General features: G+C 38.1%; 1 protein-coding gene across 1 annotated transcript in view; it reads left to right on the forward strand.

Moving 5' to 3' along the window:
* MCM6 (minichromosome maintenance complex component 6) overlaps positions 1-19,853 on the forward strand; it is a 40,583-nt gene extending 20,730 nt beyond the window's left edge. The window contains exons 9-17 of the mRNA XM_047084934.1: positions 2,668-2,809; positions 4,148-4,255; positions 5,296-5,451; positions 7,398-7,526; positions 9,451-9,612; positions 11,282-11,417; positions 12,547-12,702; positions 14,505-14,644; positions 19,356-19,853. Coding sequence (XP_046940890.1) covers positions 2,668-2,809; positions 4,148-4,255; positions 5,296-5,451; positions 7,398-7,526; positions 9,451-9,612; positions 11,282-11,417; positions 12,547-12,702; positions 14,505-14,644; positions 19,356-19,472 — 1,246 coding nt within the window. The 3' untranslated portion in view covers positions 19,473-19,853. The remainder of the gene's footprint in view (positions 1-2,667; positions 2,810-4,147; positions 4,256-5,295; positions 5,452-7,397; positions 7,527-9,450; positions 9,613-11,281; positions 11,418-12,546; positions 12,703-14,504; positions 14,645-19,355) is intronic.
* The last annotated feature ends 516 nt before the right edge of the window (positions 19,854-20,369 follow it).

Genomic DNA, 20,369 nt, shown 5'->3' on the forward strand with positions numbered 1-20,369 from the left:
CTCTCTCTCTCTCTCTCTCTCTCTCAAAAATAAATAAATAATAAAAATCAGGAAGTGTGAATCCTCCAACTAATTGTTCTTTTTCAGATTGTTTTGGCTATTCTGGGTGCCTTGAGTTTTAGGATCAAGAATTTTAGGATCAGCTTTGTGAGCTAGTTGTGACATTAATAGAGATTGCATTAAACTGTAGATCAATTTGAGGTAAATTATCTTTATAACAATATTAAGTCTTCTCATCCATAAACATCGGATGTCTTTCCATTTATTTAGGTTTTAATTTTTTTGAACAGTGTTTTTTAGTTTTCATGGTATAAGCTTGTGCTTCTCTTGTTAAGTTTGTTCATGGCACAAAAACAGACACACAGACCAATGGAATAGAATAGAAACCCCAGAACTAGACCCACAAACATATGGCCAACTCATCTTTGACAAAGCAGGAAAGAACATCCAATGGAAAAAAGACAGCCTCTTTAACAAATGGTGCTGGGAGAACTGGACAGCAACATGCAGAAGGTTGAAACTAGACCACTTTCTCACACCATTTACAAAAATAAACTCAAAATGGATAAAGGACCTAAATGTGAGACAGGAAACCATCAGAACCTTAGAGGAGAAAGCAGGAAAAGACCTCTCTGACCTCAGCCGTAGCAATCTCTTACTCGACACATCCCCAAAGGCAAGGGAATTAAAAGCAAAAGTGAATTACTGGGACCTTATGAAGATAAAAAGCTTCTGCACAGCAAAGGAAACAACCAACAAAACTAAAAGGCAACCAACGGAATGGGAAAAGATATTTGCAAATGACGTATCGGACAAAGGGCTAGTATCTAAAATCTATAAAGAGCTCACCAAACTCCACACCCGAAAAACAAATAACCCAGTGAAGAAATGGGCAGAAAACATGAATAGACACTTCTCTAAAGAAGACATCCAGATGGCCAACAGGCACATGAAAAGATGTTCAGCGTCGCTCCTTATCAGGGAAATACAAATCAAAACCACACTCAGGTATCACCTCACGCCAGTCAGAGTGGCCAAAATGAACAAATCAGGAGACTATAGATGCTGGAGAGGATGTGGAGAAACGGGAACCCTCTTGCACTGTTGGTGGGAATGCAAATTGGTGCAGCCGCTCTGGAAAGCAGTGTGGAGGTTCCTCAGAAAATTAAAAATAGACCTACCCTATGACCCAGCAATAGCACTGCTAGGAATCTACCCAAGGGATACAGGAGTACTGATGCATAGGGGCACTTGTACCCCAATGTTCATAGCAGCACTCTCAACAATAGCCAAATTATGGAAAGAGCCTAAATGTCCATCAACTGATGAATGGATAAAGAAATTGTGGTTTATATACACAATGGAATACTACGTGGCAATGAGAAAAAATGAAATATGGCCTTTTGTAGCAACGTGGATGGAACTGGAGAGTGTGATGCTAAGTGAAATAAGCCATACAGAGAAAGACAGATACCATATGGTTTCACTCTTATGTGGATCCTGAGAAACTTAACAGGAACCCATGGGGGAGGGGAAGGAAAAAAAAAAAAAAAAAAAAGGACGTTAGAGTGGGAGAGAGCCAAAGCATAAGAGACTGTTAAAAACTGAGAACAAACTGAGGGTTGATGGGGGGTGGGAGGGAGGGGCTGGTGGGTGATGGGTATTGAGGAGGGCACCTTTTGGGATGAGCACTGGGTGTTGTATGGAAACCAATTTGTCAATAAACTTCATATTAAAAAAAAAAAAAAGTTTGTTCATAAGTATTTTATTCTTTTTGATGCTATCGTAAATGGAAAACTATTTTCTTATTTTCATTTTTGGGTTGTTCACTATAAGTGTATAGAAATACAAGAGACTGTTGATCTCTTATCTTTCAGCCTTGCAAGAACTCATTCTGTTTTAGTAGATTCCCTAGGATTTTGTATCTACAAGCTCATGTTATCTGCAAATAGTGGTAGTTGTTCTTCCTTTTAAATCTAGGTGCCCTTTTTTCTTTCCCAGTTGCCCTGGCTAGACCTTTCAGTATAATGTTGAATAGATATGGCAGGAGTGAACATCTGTGTCTTGTTCTAGATTTTAGAGAGAAAGCATTCACCTTTGACCAAGTATGATGTTAGCTGTGGGTTTTCAGAGATACCCTTTTTAAGTTGTGGGAAATTCTCTTCTATTTCTAGTTTGTTGAGTTTTTATAATGAAAGGGTATTAGATTTTGTCACATGCTTTTTCTGCTTCTGTCAAGATAGTTCTTTATTCTGTTGACATGGCATGTTACTGATTTTAGGTATTAAACCAGCCTTGCATTTTTGGAATAAGTCTCACATCTAGTTTTGTCTTTTTTTGTTTCTTAAGTGCAGAGCCTTCGAATAGATCATTGTTGCCAAAATGTTTACTGTTCATTATTAAAGGCTTCCTTTAAAATGGTGTTTTTGTCATGTATGAACTTCATTTTCCAATTTGATAGGAATGGATTTAAATTGATTAAAAAGGCCAAAGGAGATAAGGCGTTCTGTTTAGTCTGTGATATATGTTTTTATGAATTGTTTATGCTAATGTCTTTCTCAAATGTTAAGAAATAATAAATTCTTGATTGACATAAACCCTGTCAGGTGACATTTCTAGAAATGATGCTTTGTAGTATGTATTAATGAATATGATAACCTTGAACAGGCATGTGGAGGAGTTCAGCCCCAGAGCTGTCTACACCAGTGGCAAAGCATCCAGTGCTGCTGGCTTAACAGCAGCTGTTGTGAGAGATGAAGAATCTCATGAATTTGTCATTGAAGCTGGAGCTTTGATGCTGGCCGATAATGTAAGGACATTTTATACTTTTGGATATAAAGAAATCAGAATAGCCCCTACCCTATCATTAAATGCCTGTAAGTTTCTATTAAGAAAATAGCCTTTAAAAAAGCTATTTTTAGGGTGCCTGGGTGGCTCAGTCGGTTGAGGGTCCAACTCTTGATTTCAGCTCACATCATTATCTCACAGTTTGTGGGATCAAGCCCTGCATTGGGCTCTGGGCTGACAGTGTGGAGCCTGCTTGGGATTCTCTTCTCCCTTTCTCTCTCTCTGCCCCTCCCCTCACATGCATGGGCTCTCTCAAAATAAACTTTTAAAAAGCCATTTTTAGTAAATCAGTTTTATTAATCTAGAATTTCATTGATCTTTTCCTCATTAATCACTTTCTGAGCTTCTCTAGAATGTATTGCCTGCCCTGAGCATGTGTGTTTGCTGTGATTAGTAATTCCCAGCATTTTTTCCTTTCCAGACAGTGACATCTCTATGAGTATGTTTGTTGCCTTTTACATGTATTTGACATAGATCTGTTAGATCTGTGAAGGCATATAAGGTGTAGATACACATTTGTAATTGCAACTTTACCCTTCATTTCCTCAGCCTAAAATCAATGCTGAGGGGACCCAGAATATTTGACCTAGAGGTTTACACAAGATTTTGGTGTTGAATAAAAATGCAATAAGTAACTGTAGGGGTTTCTTTTGTTTTGTTTTTTTAAGTTTATTTATTGAGAGAGAGGAAAAAAATACGAGTTGAGGAGGGGCAGAGAGGGAGAAAGAGAGAATCCTAATAGTGTGGAGCCCAGTGTGGGGCTCGAGCTTAAAAAAACGGGAGATCATGACCTACGCCAAAATCAAGACTTGGACACTCAACAAACTGAGCTTCCCAGGCACCCCAGTAACTATGTTTTTAATCTTGCTCATAGTTTAAAATGGGTCAAAGTATATGATTCCTTCTAACTCTGTAATCTGTTGAACTATCCTACTCTAGGAGAGGAAATTAAGATTGCTTACTTACTGGGGCACCTGGGTGACTCATTCAGTTGAGTGTCCAACTCTTGACTTCGGGTCAAGTCATGATCCCAGGGTCAGGGGATTGAGCCCCTCTTCAGACTCTGTGCTGAGCATGGAGCCTACTTAAGATTCTCTCTCTCTCCCTTTGCTCCTCTCCCTGCTCATGTTTTAAAAATTTTGTTTAAAAAAAGTTGCTTACTTACCTATCTTAGAGTTGTTTAGAGAATGGAAAGGTTTCTGGTAACAAACTTAAATTTATACTTGCCATTTCAAGTATATCTTGCCATTTCAAGACATCTCAAAGGCAGTTTCTTATGCTAGATTTGTTTGGTTACAAGGGTGTATGTTGTATTGATGAATTTGATAAGATGGATGTGCGGGATCAAGTTGCTATTCACGAAGCTATGGAACAGCAGACCATCTCCATCACTAAAGCAGGAGTGAAGGTATGTGTGTCCACCTCTGTTCTGCTGCATCACGCCTTAGCCTTAAATATTAGTGTAGTCCTAGAGATGTTCACTAGAATAAAATGCATTATTCAACATGAAATGCTGGTTGTTGAAATGGGACACATAGCCCTGAGGATTATTAATCCAAATTATAGGCGCTTTTTTAGGGTACTTTGAAAATGTTTTACTATCACAGAAAGTAGAGGAAGTACTGATGAAATTTTTAGCATTTTACTCCTCAAATTTTCCACAAAGCTTCTGTTTTCTTTGACAGTGCATGCTTCCAGTTGTAACAAAAATAATCAAACTCAATAGATTATTTAAAAGAAAATAATAAGCATAATATTGTAACCAACATTAGAGAGAAACTAAACTTTGTAAATAAAAGTAATGCATCCAAGTAGGTAAGGAAAATTAAAGCGCTACAGTAAAATATAAATTAAAAGACGAAATCTTCCCCTGCAACTCCTATCACCAGTAAATATTCAGAGTATATATTGAAGTTAAGCTCTTTCAGGAATTTTTCATACATAAATAAGCATAATACATACAGTTTACTTCCTTGCTCATTTAACTTCATAATTGTATTTTGGCAATCTTTCTATGCCAGCATATATTAGATCCATTTTAGTGTTTTTATTACCACATGGTTTTCAAGTCTTTGTTCCTCATTTTGGCTCATTAGCCTTCTATAGAGTGACATTTGGTCATTTTCAGCCTTTGATTACAAGCCATATTGTAGTAAATATCCTTGAACACACATCTTCCTGTACCTAACTGCAAGATAAATTCCTAACAAGAAATTACTGGCTTTAAAGTGTGTGTATGTCATACCACCACCTTATGTGGGAGTGCCTGTTTGCTGTACATTATCAGACTTTAATTTTGATGATTCAGTAGGTACAAAATGATGTCTTACTTAAGGTATTTTGGTTTGCGTTCAGTTTATTATGAGTAAGATTGAGCATTTGTCCTATGTTTCTTAGCCATTCCAAATGTCTTTTTAAACCTGTGACAATGATTTCTTTTGTGGTCAGGCTACTCTGAATGCCAGGACATCCATTTTGGCAGCAGCGAACCCAATCAGTGGACACTATGACAGATCAAAATCGTTGAAACAAAATATAAATTTGTCAGCTCCCATCATGTCCCGATTTGATCTCTTCTTTATACTTGTGGATGAATGTAATGAGGTAACCGTGTGAAGTGTCACTGTGGGCTTCCTTTGTTATTTCCAGTTTGAGTAATTGAAGGAGACTAGGCTGCAGCATGTACTTCTGAACAGCTGGTGCATTTATTTGCACTGACTTTCATTTCTTTCAGTATGCTACAGGGCTGGGCAACAGGTTTATTGAGCAAATCAAAATAAAGTCATTTGAATTGTTAGTTCCACTTAATTATGTTGAGGAATATGGAGTTTTGTTGTTTTCATTACTATTTTTTTAATTATCAAGAAATTTAAAAAAACATGACAGCTAACTTCCAGCCACACTCTTTAAGATTTTTATTAGAATTTTTTTGCTGGGGGCCCTGGGTGGCTCAATTGGTTAAGCGTCTAACTCTTGATTTTGGCTCAGGTCATGATCTCATGATTCTGAGTTCAAGCCCCACATCAGGCTCTGTGCTGAGCTTGGAGCCTGCTTGGGATTCTCTCTCCCTCTCTCTCTCTAACCCAGTCCTCCCCCTTCCCTGTCTTTACCCTCACTCATAGCTGGTAGTGTCTGATTTTCTTTCTTTTTTTTTTTTTTTTAATTTAATTTTTTTTTTTTAATTTACATCCAAGTTAGTTAGCATATAGTGCAACAATGATTTGAAGAGTAGATTCCTTAGTGCCCCTTACCCTTTAGCCCATCCCCCCTCCCACAACCCCTCCAGTAACCCTTAGTTTGTTCTCCATATTTATGAGTCTCTTCTGTTTTGTCCCCCTCCCTGTTTTTATATTATTTTTGTTTCCCTTCCCTTATGTTCATCTATTTTGTCTCTTAAAGTCCTCATATGAGTGAAGTCATAGGATTTTTGTCTTTCCCTGACTGACTGATTTCACTTAGCATTATACCCTTCAATTCCATCCATGTAGTTGCAAATGGCAAGATTTCATTCTTTTTGATTGCCAAGTAATACTCCATTGTATATATATACCACATCTTCTTTATCCATTCATTTATTGATGGACATTTGGGCTTTTGCCATATTTTGGCTATTGTTGATAATGCTGCTATAAACATGGGGGTACATGTGTCCCTTCGAAACAGCACACCTGTATCCCTTGAATAAATGCCTAGTAGTGCAATTGCTGGGTTGTAGGGTAGTTCTATTTTTAGTTTTTTGAGGAACCTACATACTGTTTTCCAGAGTGGCTGCATCAGCTTGCATTCCCAGGGAGTGTCTGATTTTCATATATTTTTGTTTGTGAATGGTTCATTAAGATAGTTTTTGAAGTTTTTTAATTGGAAATAATTTCAAGCTTACAGAAGTTTTAAGAAATAGAATTGTGCATGTAACACCCATGTACCCTTTATGCACTTATTAACTTTTTTTTTATATATCTTTGGCTTTTTTTGTGTACTGTATGAGAGTAAATTCCATATTTTTAGTGGTTTTTTTTTTCAATGTTAATAACAATCCTGTAATGATTATCTGTTCACAAGCAGCAATATAATACTGTGGCTAAGAGCATGGACTCTGAAGCTAGACTGTTCAAATCATGGCTCCATTACTTACTGTGATGTCAGACAAGGCACTTTACCTCTCTGGGTCTCAATTTACATACCTGTAAAATGGAGATAATATTACCAATTAATAAGATTTTTGTGAGGGTTACATGAATTAATGCTTCCAGGCACACTTAGGGCAACAGTGCCTGGCATACACCGGGTACCCTAAAAACTTAATTCTGCTATTGTTATTAAAGTCAGTCAATTCCTTCAGGAATATTCTTAGAGTAGGGCAAAGGTACGCATTAAACTTCCTAGATTTGAAATGAAACTGTACCAAACTTTGCTCAGAAACTTGGTACCCGTTAATACATGTTTCAGTGGCATATTAGAGCTTGTTTTTAGCTATAAATTATTAATGCCAGGGATAATCTGAAGTGGATATCGTTGTGACTGATCAAAGTGATTTTCTTCTTTTGAATTAGGTTACAGATTATGCTATTGCCAGACGTATAGTAGACTTGCATTCAAGAATTGAGGATTCAATTGATCGTGTCTATTCCCTTGATGATATCAGGAGGTATCTTCTCTTTGCAAGACAGTTTAAACCCAAGGTAACTAACTCGTCCTTTTGTACTGGAGTATGGCATTTAATAGGGCATAATAGGGTTCTATGGAAATTAACCTATACTTGTTTGGTTTTTTCTTTTTGAGGGTTTTGTTTTGAGAACAGTGTTTCTTCAGAGAGTTAAGAAGAGGGAATTTTCTAAAAATTTTCTTTTGTTGAGTGCTAATAAAAGGATTTTGATGGGGGGGGGTTCGCCTGGGTGGCTCAGTCGGTTAAGCATCCAACTCTTGATCTTGGCTCAGGTCTTGATCTGAGGTTGTGAGTTCAAGCCCTGCATTGGGCTCCACGCTGGGCATTGAGCCTACTTAGAAAGTTGGGGTGGGGGGCGGTGCATGGATTTTTAATGGGTGAAGAATTTTGAATAACCAAATAGGATGTACTTTTATTTCAGCCATTATTCCTAAGAATCTTTTTTTTAATGTTTTTATTTTATTTTTGAGAGAGAGAGAGACACAGGCTCCCGAAGCAGTCTCCAGGCTCTGAGCTGTCAGCACAAGGCCCGACATGGGGCTCAAACTCATGAACTATGAGATCATGACCTGAGCTGAAGTCGGTGCTTAACCTACTGAGCGACCCAGGTGCCCCCTTATTCCTAAGTATCTTAAAATTGTATGAGCTTAAGTCAGTAGTCTACTTGGATCTTTCTTTGAGGAAAAGTTTGGATTCCTTTAGGTCATTGTGATTAATGTGGATTAATATTTTACAGTAATTGATGTTTATTGAGTTGAATCTGTACTAGATCCAGGACATTCATTTTTATTTTTATTTTTTTTTTAAAAATTTTTTTTCAACGTTTTTATTTATTTTTGGGACAGAGAGAGACAGAGCATGAACGGGGGAGGGGCAGAGAGAGAGGGAGACACAGAATCGGAAACAGGCTCCAGGCTCTGAGCCATCAGCCCAGAGCCTGACGCGGGGCTCGAACTCCGGGACCGCGAGATCGTGACCTGGCTGAAGTCGGACGCTTAACCGACTGCGCCACCCAGGCGCCCCATGGACATTCATTTTTAAAGTAAATTTCGAAATTTGTTTTGTTTGACATTTTCCTAAAGTAGAATACAAAAAGAAAAAAAATTTAATTCTGGATGAGATTTTTACACTATTTTCTGGCTCAACTTTTGGGACTTTACCCAAAGGATTTAGTTATCTGTCACTTCACTGATTATCCATAATATTGAGACTGATTTTCACTGTCGTTAAAAAAGCTTAATGAGGCATTTAAAACCAAGGGTTATTGGATACATATGTGTAAAGAGGCTTTTGTTCTCTAGACTGTGTACTCATCCCTCTGTGACCTTGGCATGCTTCTTTAATAGGCTGAGTTCCTTACTCTGAAAAACTGAGTATTCTTTTAGTATTCTTACTTTGTTGTTATTATTCAACACATTTAAAAGACATTACATCCTTTTCCACTGCTTCAGCTTGCTATATATCTTAGAAATGGCATTTGCAGGGCACCTGGGTGGCTCAGTTAAGCATCCGACTTCGACTAAGGTCATGATCTTGAGGTTTATGGATTTGAGCCCCATGTCGAGCTCTGTGCTGACAGCTCAGAGCCTAGAGCCTGCTTTGGATTCTGTGTCTCCCTCTCTCTGCCCCTCCCCTGCTCACACTCTGTCTGTCTGTCTCTCTCTCTCTCTCAAAAATAAACATTAAAAAAAATAAGAAGAAAAAATGGCATTTGCTTAAATACTAACCCTGTTCTCTTCCTCTTCATAAAATTAGTATATGAAATTCACAGGTTTCCTTAGTTTCTTTTGAAAGGCATTTCAGTATTAACTGTCACTGACTTCAAAGTTTTGACCCTCTCACTTCCCCAAAGTGTCTTTACCTGGAAGGCTCTTAAACTTAAATTTAATGCCACTCCCATCAAGTAGAAAAGCCCTGACTTCAGTGATGTTCTGAAACAGATTTCTAAAGAGTCAGAGGACTTCATTGTGGAACAATATAAACGTCTCCGCCAGAGGGATGGGTCTGGAGTAATCAAGTCTTCGTGGAGGATTACAGTGCGACAACTTGAGAGCATGATCCGTCTCTCTGAAGCAATGGCTCGAATGCACTGCTGTGATGAGGTATCAAAGTCACTTTAACATAATGGGAGGAAAGAGAAATTGATTTATTGGTTTATAACATGTTTTTATCTTTGATATACTGTTGAGTGCTCATAAGATACGCAGTGCTGGGATTTCTCCCTTGAAGAAGGTTGCTGTGAAGTATTTATTGAATTTAGTTTGATTAATATAATGAAATAATCATCTCCCAGGTTATGGAGTACATATAGAGGTGAGTTACCATTAATAGGTAGATGATCCTCCTGAAGTATTGTCAGAAAGTCAGTAGTAGCCTAAAGCTACATCATCTCATCAAAAGAAGGGTGAGTACAATGCAGTGTTATTTTGAGAGACACCACATTCACATAACTTTTATTAAGTACATTGCTATAACCGTTCTATTTTATTAATTATTGTTAAGCTCTTACTGTACCTAATTTATAAATTAAACTTTATCAGACGTATGTATGAATAAGAAAAACAGTATATGTAAGATTAAGTACTGTCTATGGTTTATGCATCCACTGGTCTTGGAACATAATCCCTGAGAATAAGGGGGATGCTGTGTACCACATTTTGTTTATCCATTGATCCATCAATGGGCATTTGGGTTGCTTCCACCTCTTGGCTGTTGTGATTAATGCTGTGGTGAACATGGGTATTCTCTGTGTTTTGAATATTAATCCCTTATCAAATTTATAATGTGCAGATAAGTTCTCCCATTCTGTAGATTGCCTTTTTTACTCTGTTGATTGTTTCCCTTGATGCTCAGAAGTTTTTGAATGGGATATCATTTCATTTGTCAGTTTACCCCTTTGTTGCCTGTGCTTTTGACACTATTATCAAATCCAGTGTCCTGAGGCTTTTTTCCTGTGTTTTCTTACATAATGTTTTATAGTTTTAGGTCTTCAAACTATTTTGAGTTAATTTTGTATGTGATGTCAGGCAGGGGTCTAACTTCATTCTTTATCATAAAAGATATCCAGTTTGCCCAGTAACATTTGTTGAAGATACTATCCATTCCCCAAGGTATGGGCTTGGCATCTTTGTCAAAGATTATTTGATCACAGAAGTGAGGGTTTAATGATAACCTTAAAGATCTAAGGATTACTTTGTATAAATGCAGTCCTAGAATATGTTCCCCCTTGTGTCTGTTTTTTTCGTACAGAATTAAAACTATAAAATATCATCTGAGTTTTATGTAATACTAGTTTTTCCTTTTGTGCTGTGTAATATTCTGTCAATAAATCACAATGACTCACCCATTCTTCTGTTAATGGGCATTTGGATAGTTTCCAGTTTGGGTTCTTATGATACATGTCTTTTGGTCTGTATGGCATATATGTGTGTGTACATTTCTGTTCACTAGAAGTAGAATTGTTGGGTCAGAGGTTATACGTGTGTTCAGATCAGTAAAGACTGCCAAAATGGTTTTCCTTTAGTGGTTGTATCAATTTATATTCCCACCAGCAGTGAATGAAAGTTGTTCTACATTATTTCCAATACCATATATTGTTGGTCCTTTTAAGCCATTCTGGTGAACTGACGGTGTTATCACGTATTTTATGTGTGTGTGAGAGAGGGAGAGTGTGAGAAAAATTAAAATGCCACTGTGATCTGGTAAGGAGAGAATCTGTTTGGTATATCAAGAAGACTGACTTTCTGATTTACTTCATCTTGATTGGTTTAGGTCCAGCCTAAACATGTGAAGGAAGCTTTCAGGTTACTGAATAAGTCAATCATCCGTGTAGAAACACCTGATGTCAACCTAGATCAAGAAGAAGAGGCCCAGATGGAGGTAGATGAGGGCCCAGATGGCATCAATGGTGAGATACTTGTTCATTTACTGTTCTGGAGTTAAGAACTAAAATGTTCTCTGAGATATTATGATAAAAGTGCACTTGTTGATGGTTTTGAAGTCTGTATAGCAAAAGGGAAAAAATGGATATTGAATTGTACTAACTGTTTACAAGGTAAAATACAATTAAATAATTCATATAGAATATCTATGCGTGAAAGATTGAAAGAAAATACACCAAAATGGTGACAGTGAACTTAATTCCCTGGCCTGATTTATTGTTATTTTGCTTTTGAAGTAAAAACATGTTCTTGACTACATTAAAACAGACAAATACTGGGGCGTCAGTTAAGCATCCGACTCTTGATTTTTGGCTCAGGTTATGATCTCATGGTTTGTGAGTTTGAGCCCCACGTCAGACTCTGTGCTGACAGTGCAGAGACTGCTTGGGATTCTTTCTCTCTCCCTGTCTCTGTTTCTCCATTTGTGCTCTCACTCTCTCTCTCAAAATAAATAAACTTTAAAAAAACCAAAAAACAGAGAAATAACAGATTTTCACATTTTGTGTATAATATTGCAAATGAACTTAAAAAAAATTTTTTTTAATGTTTATTTAGTTTTGAGAGAGAGAGAGAACGCGAGTTGGGGAAGGACACAGAGAGAGGGAGACATAAAATCCGAAATAGACTCCAGGCTCTGAGCTGTCCGCACAGAGCCTGGCACGGGGCTCAAACTCATGGACCACGAGCTCATGACCTGAGCTGTAGTCAGACGCTTAACCAACTGAGCCACCCAGTGCCCCCCCAACCCGGTTTTTTTTTTTTTCAATGTTTATTTTTGAGTGAAAGAGTGCAAGTAGGGGAAAGACAGAGAGAGAGGGAGACACCGAATCTGAAGCAGCAAATGAACTTTTAGATCAGGGAATCTTATCTTCATAACTGCCATCCTTCCCATTCCTTCCAAATTAGTTTCTGTTTTCACTATTAGCATTTACAAATTTGTTTCTAATTTATTTGTAAAATGACTAAATACTGAGTGTAACTATATGCTTGTGTAGAAGTTAGTATTAAAATAGAAGTAGTATACTTATATAAACATTTGATGGGGGAGTGTTGGAGGCACAAAAACAAGATTCAGATGGTTGATATTTCACTTAGGTCATGTTGACAGCCCTGCTCCTGTGAATGGAATCAATGGCCACAGTGAAGACATAAACCAAGATTTTGTTCCTAAAGCCTCCTTAAGGCTGGGCTTCTCTGAGTACTGCCGAATCTCTAACCTTATTGTGCTTCACCTCAGAAAGGTGGAGGAAGGTAAGGCTTTACCTAGTATGGCCACACGCTTAGTCATTCATATAAGTTTTATTTGTATAAGCCACTTCTAACTGCTAAAGACTGTTTTGTCGGAAGAGATCATAAATTGTTATAGAGGCTCACTTTGGCAAAGAAACTCTATCAGTATATCTGACAGTCTGGACCTTTCACCCACAAGTTCATTGTCAGACAAAGGTCATTTTTTAATGTCCTTCACCTATTTTAATATTTTTGAGAATCAGAAGTTAGGATCTGATAATATATAAAGAAGCACTTAAATGTTTTTACAGATGCAAAATCACTGTTCCTAACAATGGCTTTACTTCAAATGGATGACTCTAGGTTATTTATTTTTGTAGGCAAGTAATTGAACTGAAAAGACCATATTGGCACATATTCTATACCTAAAAATGAAGTAAAATCCTCATTTCTCTGTATATAAAGTGTGATATCTGGACACTAGTATCCTGCCTATCTTAATTAACTGCTTTACTATGCTATTCCACCATGCCTGTAGTTGGCATAGAAAATGATGAAATCAAGGTGTTGAACTTAAACTTTAATTTGCTGGTTAGCAATCAGATAATTCTTATTTAAAAGTCCAAAAATGCTGGCTTCTGGACACTCTCATCACAGTGTCCTGTCTGTGGAAGGAAGAGAACAGTGAGGCTGTCTTAGCTTACTAAAGATTTGAATCCTGTAGTTTTTGCCCCTTGGGAGTTGTAGACCAGTGGGAGGGAGGAGAGAAGGCAGTAAAGAGGCCAGTATGACAGACAGGTTTTAGCCCTCCCACCCTCTTCTCACATAAAAACTTTTGGGAGCTCACATGTTCTTGTGTTCACATTGTATTTCATTTGTCTTTTTCTCATGTAGTCAAATTTTATACATGGCAAACCATTGATGGAGCAAAGATAATGGTTAGCGCCCAGGCACTGTATGCATTCCACAGATAAATTCTGCTAGATCTTCTTTTCCTTAGAAAAAAAATACTGTTCACCTAGTAGTAATGAATTCTCAGTCTTCAAGTGGACAGCTGTTCTCTAGTCCAGCACAGAGAATACAACTTTAAGCCAAGAAGGTCACTTACCGAGAACATTTAGACCAACCACTGAAGTTTCAGTACACCCATAATAAAACTTTTCAAAGCCATTGTCAGTAAAGCTAGAATTTTCCTATTTTTCATTTTTCATTTTATTAACAGTAGCTAGAACCAAGACTAAGAGTTTTCTCTTATTAATACTTTGCTTCTGTGATAGTTACGCTGTTATCCAGGTTCCATCTTTTCTTGTGAATTTGGACTTCTGCTTTGGACTCTGACAAAGTAGATAATCATTCAGTATAGATAGACCTTGCTGAAATAAGTTGATAATTTTTTATTTTGAGTGAATGCCCTTGGATTTCACTTCTTGGTTCAGTTGTGTAAAATCTTCCTTATTCCAAAGAGGAAAGGTTATGTTTAAGAAGTTTTGCTTGCTGTTGCTAATTTATGCTGTCAATTACTATTGACAAACATTCTCATAGAAGGTGAAGGAAACAGCTTCATACTTTGAAATATTATAATCTCTCTTTTATTAGATTTTTTTCCTCAGGATAAAATGAGGCATACTTTAATACAAGTAATATGACAGGTTATTTCAGGCTTACACTGGAACATTGCAAACCTTATTTTAGCAGGTATTCTTTCTGACAGGTTGATGGTTATCTAATCTGTACATTATCTTGTGTATGCAAACCCCAAGGATTGGCAATACAATTTGCTAGAAGGAAAATTTAATCCTTTTGAAATGTATTTTTTGTTGCAGAAGAGGATGAGTCTGCATTAAAGAGGAGTGAGCTTGTTAACTGGTATTTGAAGGAAATCGAATCAGAAATAGATTCTGAAGAGGAACTTATAAATAAAAAGAGAATTATAGAGAAAGTCATCCATCGACTCACCCACTATGTACGTACATAGCTACTCTTGCTTATTAATGAGGGAGGGAGTCCATGCTTCATACCTGCAGGTTCATAGATGTTCATTTATTTTGAATCATTGGGATCTAGTTAAAATTATGAGTTGTGGGGGGCCAGGGTGGCTTAGTTGGTTAAGTGCCTGACTTAGGCTCAGGTCATGATACTGCAATTCATGGGTTCGAGCCCTGCGTAGGGCTCTGTGCTGACAGCTCAGAGCCTGGAGCCTGCTTCAGATTCTGTGTCTCCCTTTCTCTCTGGCCCTCCCCTGCTCATGGTCTGTCTCTCTCTCTCAAAAATAAAAAAAACATTGAAAGAAAAAAAAGAATTATGAGTTGTAAAAAAGAGAGAATTTACAGCAGTTAATTGACTTACTTCCTCTGCTGGAACCAGCAGAACCTAAGTTAAATCTGGGAAGGTAGGGTTAGGGTCTTACTATCAAACTATTTTTAATCTTTGTTTTCCACTCCACTCCCTTTACCATAAACCTGCAAGCATTCTGACCTCTATTGCCTGTTTTCTATATTTCCTCTTCCCCACATCCTCACCTCCCCCATCACCCAGCTTACAGTCTATGGTCTGTCCCAATGATCACTATTTTCTCACACTTTAAACTATAATTTCTCTGTTCTACTTGATTGGCAAAACCCCAGCCTTGGTTAAATCTAAATCTTTTTACTGTACCATATCCAAGCAGTTAAAAGTATCTGGAGAAAGGCATACAACCACGTGCCATGTCCTACTTTAAATTCATGCCACCAATCTCAAGTGGACTCTTCTTTTTTCTTTTCTTTTCCTTTTTTTTTTTTTTTTTTTTTTTTTTACCATATACACAGTTTTATTCAGGGTAACTTAATGACAAGGGGAGTCACGTGGACGATGATCCAGGTGCTAAGCAGATACCCTTTGTAAAGTCCAGAACTTAATCCACAGATTTTATAAAGCAAGGAGGTGCGGGGATATGCAGAGGTCACTGTGATGAGGTCAAAGGGTTTAACATTTAACACACTCGTTGCCCCATCTGTGTGCCACAGGAGAGGGAGGGGAAGAAACTATGTTACCTCTACTAGTTATCTAGCCATTATAGGAAAGATAAGAACAAGCTTTACTGCATTCTGGGCAGGGCATACATAAACCTCCAAGGGGCCTGGAACATACAGCCCTGAGGGAGGCCATTTTGAGGAAATGAATAAAATGGAGGTTTCACTTGAGTAACTCAGTTTAATCCAATGGTTCTCAATTTTAGCATGCACCAGAATCATCTGAAAAACTTACTAAAACGCAGATCACGGGAACCACTCCCAGAATTTGTAATTTAGTAGGTCTGGGATAGAGACCAAAAATTTATTTTGTTTTGTTTTGTTTATTTATTTACACCAAATTAGTTAGCATATAATACAACAATGATTTCAGGAGTAGATTCCTTAACGCTCCTTACCCATTTAGCCCATCCCCCACTCCCACAACCCCTCCAGTAACCCTGTTTGTTCTCCATATTTGTGAGTCATTTTGTCCCCCTCCCTGTTTTTATATTATTTTTCTTTCCCTTCCCTTACGTTCATCTGTTGTAAATGACAAGATTTCATTCTTTTCGATCGCCGAGTAATACTCCATTGTATGTATATACATCTTCTTTATCCATTCATCCATCAGTGGACATTTGGGCTCTTTCCATGCTTTGGCTATTGTTGATAGTGCTGCTATAAACATGGGGGTGCATGTGTCCCTTCAAAACAGCACACCTGTATCCCGTGGACAAATACCTAGTAGTGCATTTGCTGAGTCATAGGGTAGTTCTATTTTTAGTTTTTTGAGGAACCGTCATACTGTTTTCCAGAATGGCTGCACCAGCTTGCATTCCCATCAAGTGGATTCTTCTTTACTGATCCTACCTACCTCACAGTGGCACTGCCCAGTGCTATGACTTCTTCCAGTCTCTAACAGGATCATTACAGGCATGCCTCCTCCCTACTCACATCAGTTGGTCATTCTCTATATTTGGCCTATTGGTCTGTCACTGTTGATTGCTCCTTCTGAGTCACCATATTTTCCTGGGTCTTCTCCTATCTCTTTGGTTATTTCCTCTTAGTCTCTTTTCCTGAGTCTTGTCACTTTTTAAATGGAGTGCTGTACTCAATCCTCAGACCTCTTTTGTATTTACATTGATTACCTAAGTGATCTCATTTGGTTCTATGAATTTAAATCCATCCACTGATGTCTCCCAGATTCAGCTGTCACCTCTCCTCTAAACTCCAGATGTCGGTAACCAGCTGCCTACTTGTGAACTATAGGCATCTCATGCTTAATGTGTGCAAAAACAGTTCTGTCCCCCACCCCCCCAGTGTTCCCATTTACTCAGTTGTTCTAAGCCAAACACGTTAGAATCATCCATGATGCCAGTTTTCCCTCATAGCCTCTCCTTTAAGCAGCAAATCCTGTGAGCCCTGCCTTCAGTGTATATATTCTGTGTTCTATTCTCACCGCCTTCACATTTACTCAAGCTACTATGCCTGAACTTTCACAGGAGCCTCCTAACTGTCCCCCTTTGTACTAGCTCTCTGTCCAGCAGCCAGACAGATCTTTTAACAAATCAAAACGTTTTCATGCCCTACCTTCCAGTTCTTCCTTCACATTTACAATAAAATCCAGTCTCCATAACATGGCCTGCAGAACTTCTACAACCAAACCCCTCCTTAGGTGTATACCTCTTCACCTTCTTGCATAGGACTCTATTCATGTTGCTACTCAGTGATACTGGCCTTGTCACTATTCCAGAGACACACCAAACATGAGGACCTTCGCACTTGTCCTTTGTCTCTTTACCTAGGTTCCCTCTTTCATTCTGGTGTCTGCTCAAATGTTACCTTCTCAAAGAGGTGGTTCTTGCCTAACCTGTCAAAATAAGAGCCTCCTGGAGCACCTGCGTGGCTCAGTCAGTTAAGTATCCGACTTCAGCTCAGGTCATGATCTCACAGTTCGTGGGTTCGAGCTTCACGTCAGGCTCTGCACTATCAGCACTTCAGATCTTCTTTCTCCCTCTCTCTCCCTCCTGTCCCCCTCCACTCCTTCTAAAATAAATAAACATTTTAAAAAAATAATAAGAGCCTCCTTCTTGCTATCACTCCCTAACCTGCTTTGTGTTACTTCATAGTGCTTATCATTGCCTGGCACTAGGTTTTCAGTTTGACTTACTAGAGTGCAAGCACCAGGAGGCCAGGGACTTTGTTTTATTGATCATTCTACCTCCAAGACCTGTAGTGGTGCCTGGCACATAGATCAAATATTTGATGAATGATTGAATTTTTATGTTTAAGTGGCAGATTCAATTGCCCTGTAGCTCACTTTACAGTGTTCACTCTATAAATATTATGAGTGTCACATTATCAGGATTGTATCATCTGAAAAACCCTTTACTTGTGTGAGTAGATGAGTGTATGATTAGGTGGTATAATATCTATGAAAATCTGAATTGGGGTGGTAAACATTCAGTTGTCTTTCTAGTGCTGGGCAGTGTGTTTGCACCAGGCCAGCCCTTCCCTTCCTAATGCCTTCTGGGATCAGTGTAAGATAAATTGACCCACACCACAAGTCTACTTTGGGACATTTGGTAAAATTAGCTGATCTAAACTGGAGCTACCTTTTTAAGTTTGACATCACCTGAGCTAGCTAGCTCATTTACAAAAGACTAGAGAAATTACACTGTGCTGATCAAGTGTTCTTCCTGTAAGGGCTTGTTAGTACATAAAGTGAGATCTTAAAAGTGTCCAGTCCCTCTTGATGGCAGTAGTGCTCATACTATAGGACATTTCTACCTTCTTAAGATCGAATACTATTTCCTGAGTTCTATATGGGCTTGGCTAGGAGTTCCTCTCATTTGTGGGTATTTTAGATCAACTTACAGGTACATATAAGCTATGTGGCATGTTCTACTTTTTTTTATTAGCTCAGAGTGAAAATTTTTCCATGTTAATTATCTTTAGATTATACCTCTAACTGAATTATGAATGGGTGGTATATGAAAGAGTTAGTGGCTAGTAACTAAAAATTTATACTAAATGAAATTAGAACACTTATCAGAGTGATAAACAGAATGATAACCATATTTATCAGGATTTTACACAATTGCATAACCTTAAAATTCATGTATTTTGTCTTTTTTGAAATCATATTTACAAGATGTAGTATGCCAGGAAACCTTACTAAAATCACAATGTTGAGCTTGCCTATGTATTTTGTAATTTTTCAAAAGATTTTTATGGGGCGCCTGGGTGGCGCAGTCGGTTAAGCGTCCGACTTCAGCCAGGTCACGATCTCGCGGTCCGTGAGTTCGAGCCCCGCGTCGGGCTCTGGGCTGATGGCTCAGAGCCTGGAGCCTGTTTCCGGTTCTGTGACTCCCTCTCTCTCTGCCCCTCCCCCATTCGTGCTCTGTCTCTCTCTGTCCCAAAAATAAATAAACGTTGAAAAAAAAAATTTAATTAAAAAAAAAAAAAAGATTTTTATGTTATAAAAGATCTGTATCCTAATGGGAAAGGGGTGTAGCAAAACTTGGTAAAGATTTTAAGGTGTAGTCCTTTCTCTGAGAGTTTATGAAGGAGAAATGGAAGAAAATGCTAGTTGCAAATACTCAGAAGGGTCAAATTATGTGGATGGGGCATTTTTACACTACTGCTGGAGACCTCAGGATAAATCTTTGTGTTTCACAGGATCATGTTCTGATTGAGCTCACCCAAGCTGGACTGAAAGGCTCTACAGAAGGAAGTGAGAGCTATGAAGAGGATCCCTACTTAGTAGTTAACCCTAATTACTTGCTTGAAGATTAAGATATTGAAAGTAACCAGAAAAACTGGCCCCTACCTTCCGGCCTAGAGTCTGGATGTAGCTCTACTAGCAAGAGAAATGTTTCTGGGAACAAGGCTTCAGGAAGATTTATTTTGAGGAATAAGAACCTAGTTGGTGGTCCTGTATGGTCACGTTCCTGTAATATGCTTTTATATTAACACAAGCTTTAGCACATTGTTTAGCGTGCTTGTCTAAATGAAGTTGGAACCCAATGATGTGTGCTTTCTGTAACTGAGGACTTGTTTTCATGTATAGAAAAAGGTCTGTTATTTTTATGGTATATAGTATCTTACTGGAGAGGTAACTTTTTACAATTGCCAACTACTGCTTTTCTTTGTCAAAATAAAATAATGTGTTCTGCAGTTGTCCATTTTTATTTCCACCCTACTCTAATTATTGCTTTCATCTGCATTCGACCCTTGAACAACATGGAGGTTGGGGGCACCAGTTCCCCCATGCAGTCAAAAATCTGTATATAACTTTTGGCTTCCCCACAACTTAAACACCAACATTGCCTACTGTTGACTGGAAGCCTTACTGATAATATACAGTTGATTAACACATATTTTGTATGTTATATGTATTATATACTGTATTCTTAATACCTTTTTCTTAATCTTTTCAGTATTTCTAGACTACAAGATTTGTCTACAAGTTTTTTGAAATTTCTTGCAGATCTCTGGAAATTTTTCCAATATATTTATTGGAAAAATCCACGTATAAATGTACCCACACAGTTCACACTTGATTTATGGGGGCGCAGCTATGCTTGTTAACATGAGTCTTGTTCCCAGTTTGCTTACTGTGGGGCAGGTGGGTGGAAGTGTGTGGCATTATAAGACTCTAGGATTAGGTTCCTATGAGGAGTCCTTATTAGA

This window comes from Lynx rufus, unplaced genomic scaffold (assembly GCF_022079265.1).
Source record: "Lynx rufus isolate CCGP_SWC_20201006 ecotype Redwood Valley unplaced genomic scaffold, mLynRuf1.p SCAF_2, whole genome shotgun sequence".
NCBI lineage: Eukaryota > Metazoa > Chordata > Mammalia > Carnivora > Felidae > Lynx > Lynx rufus.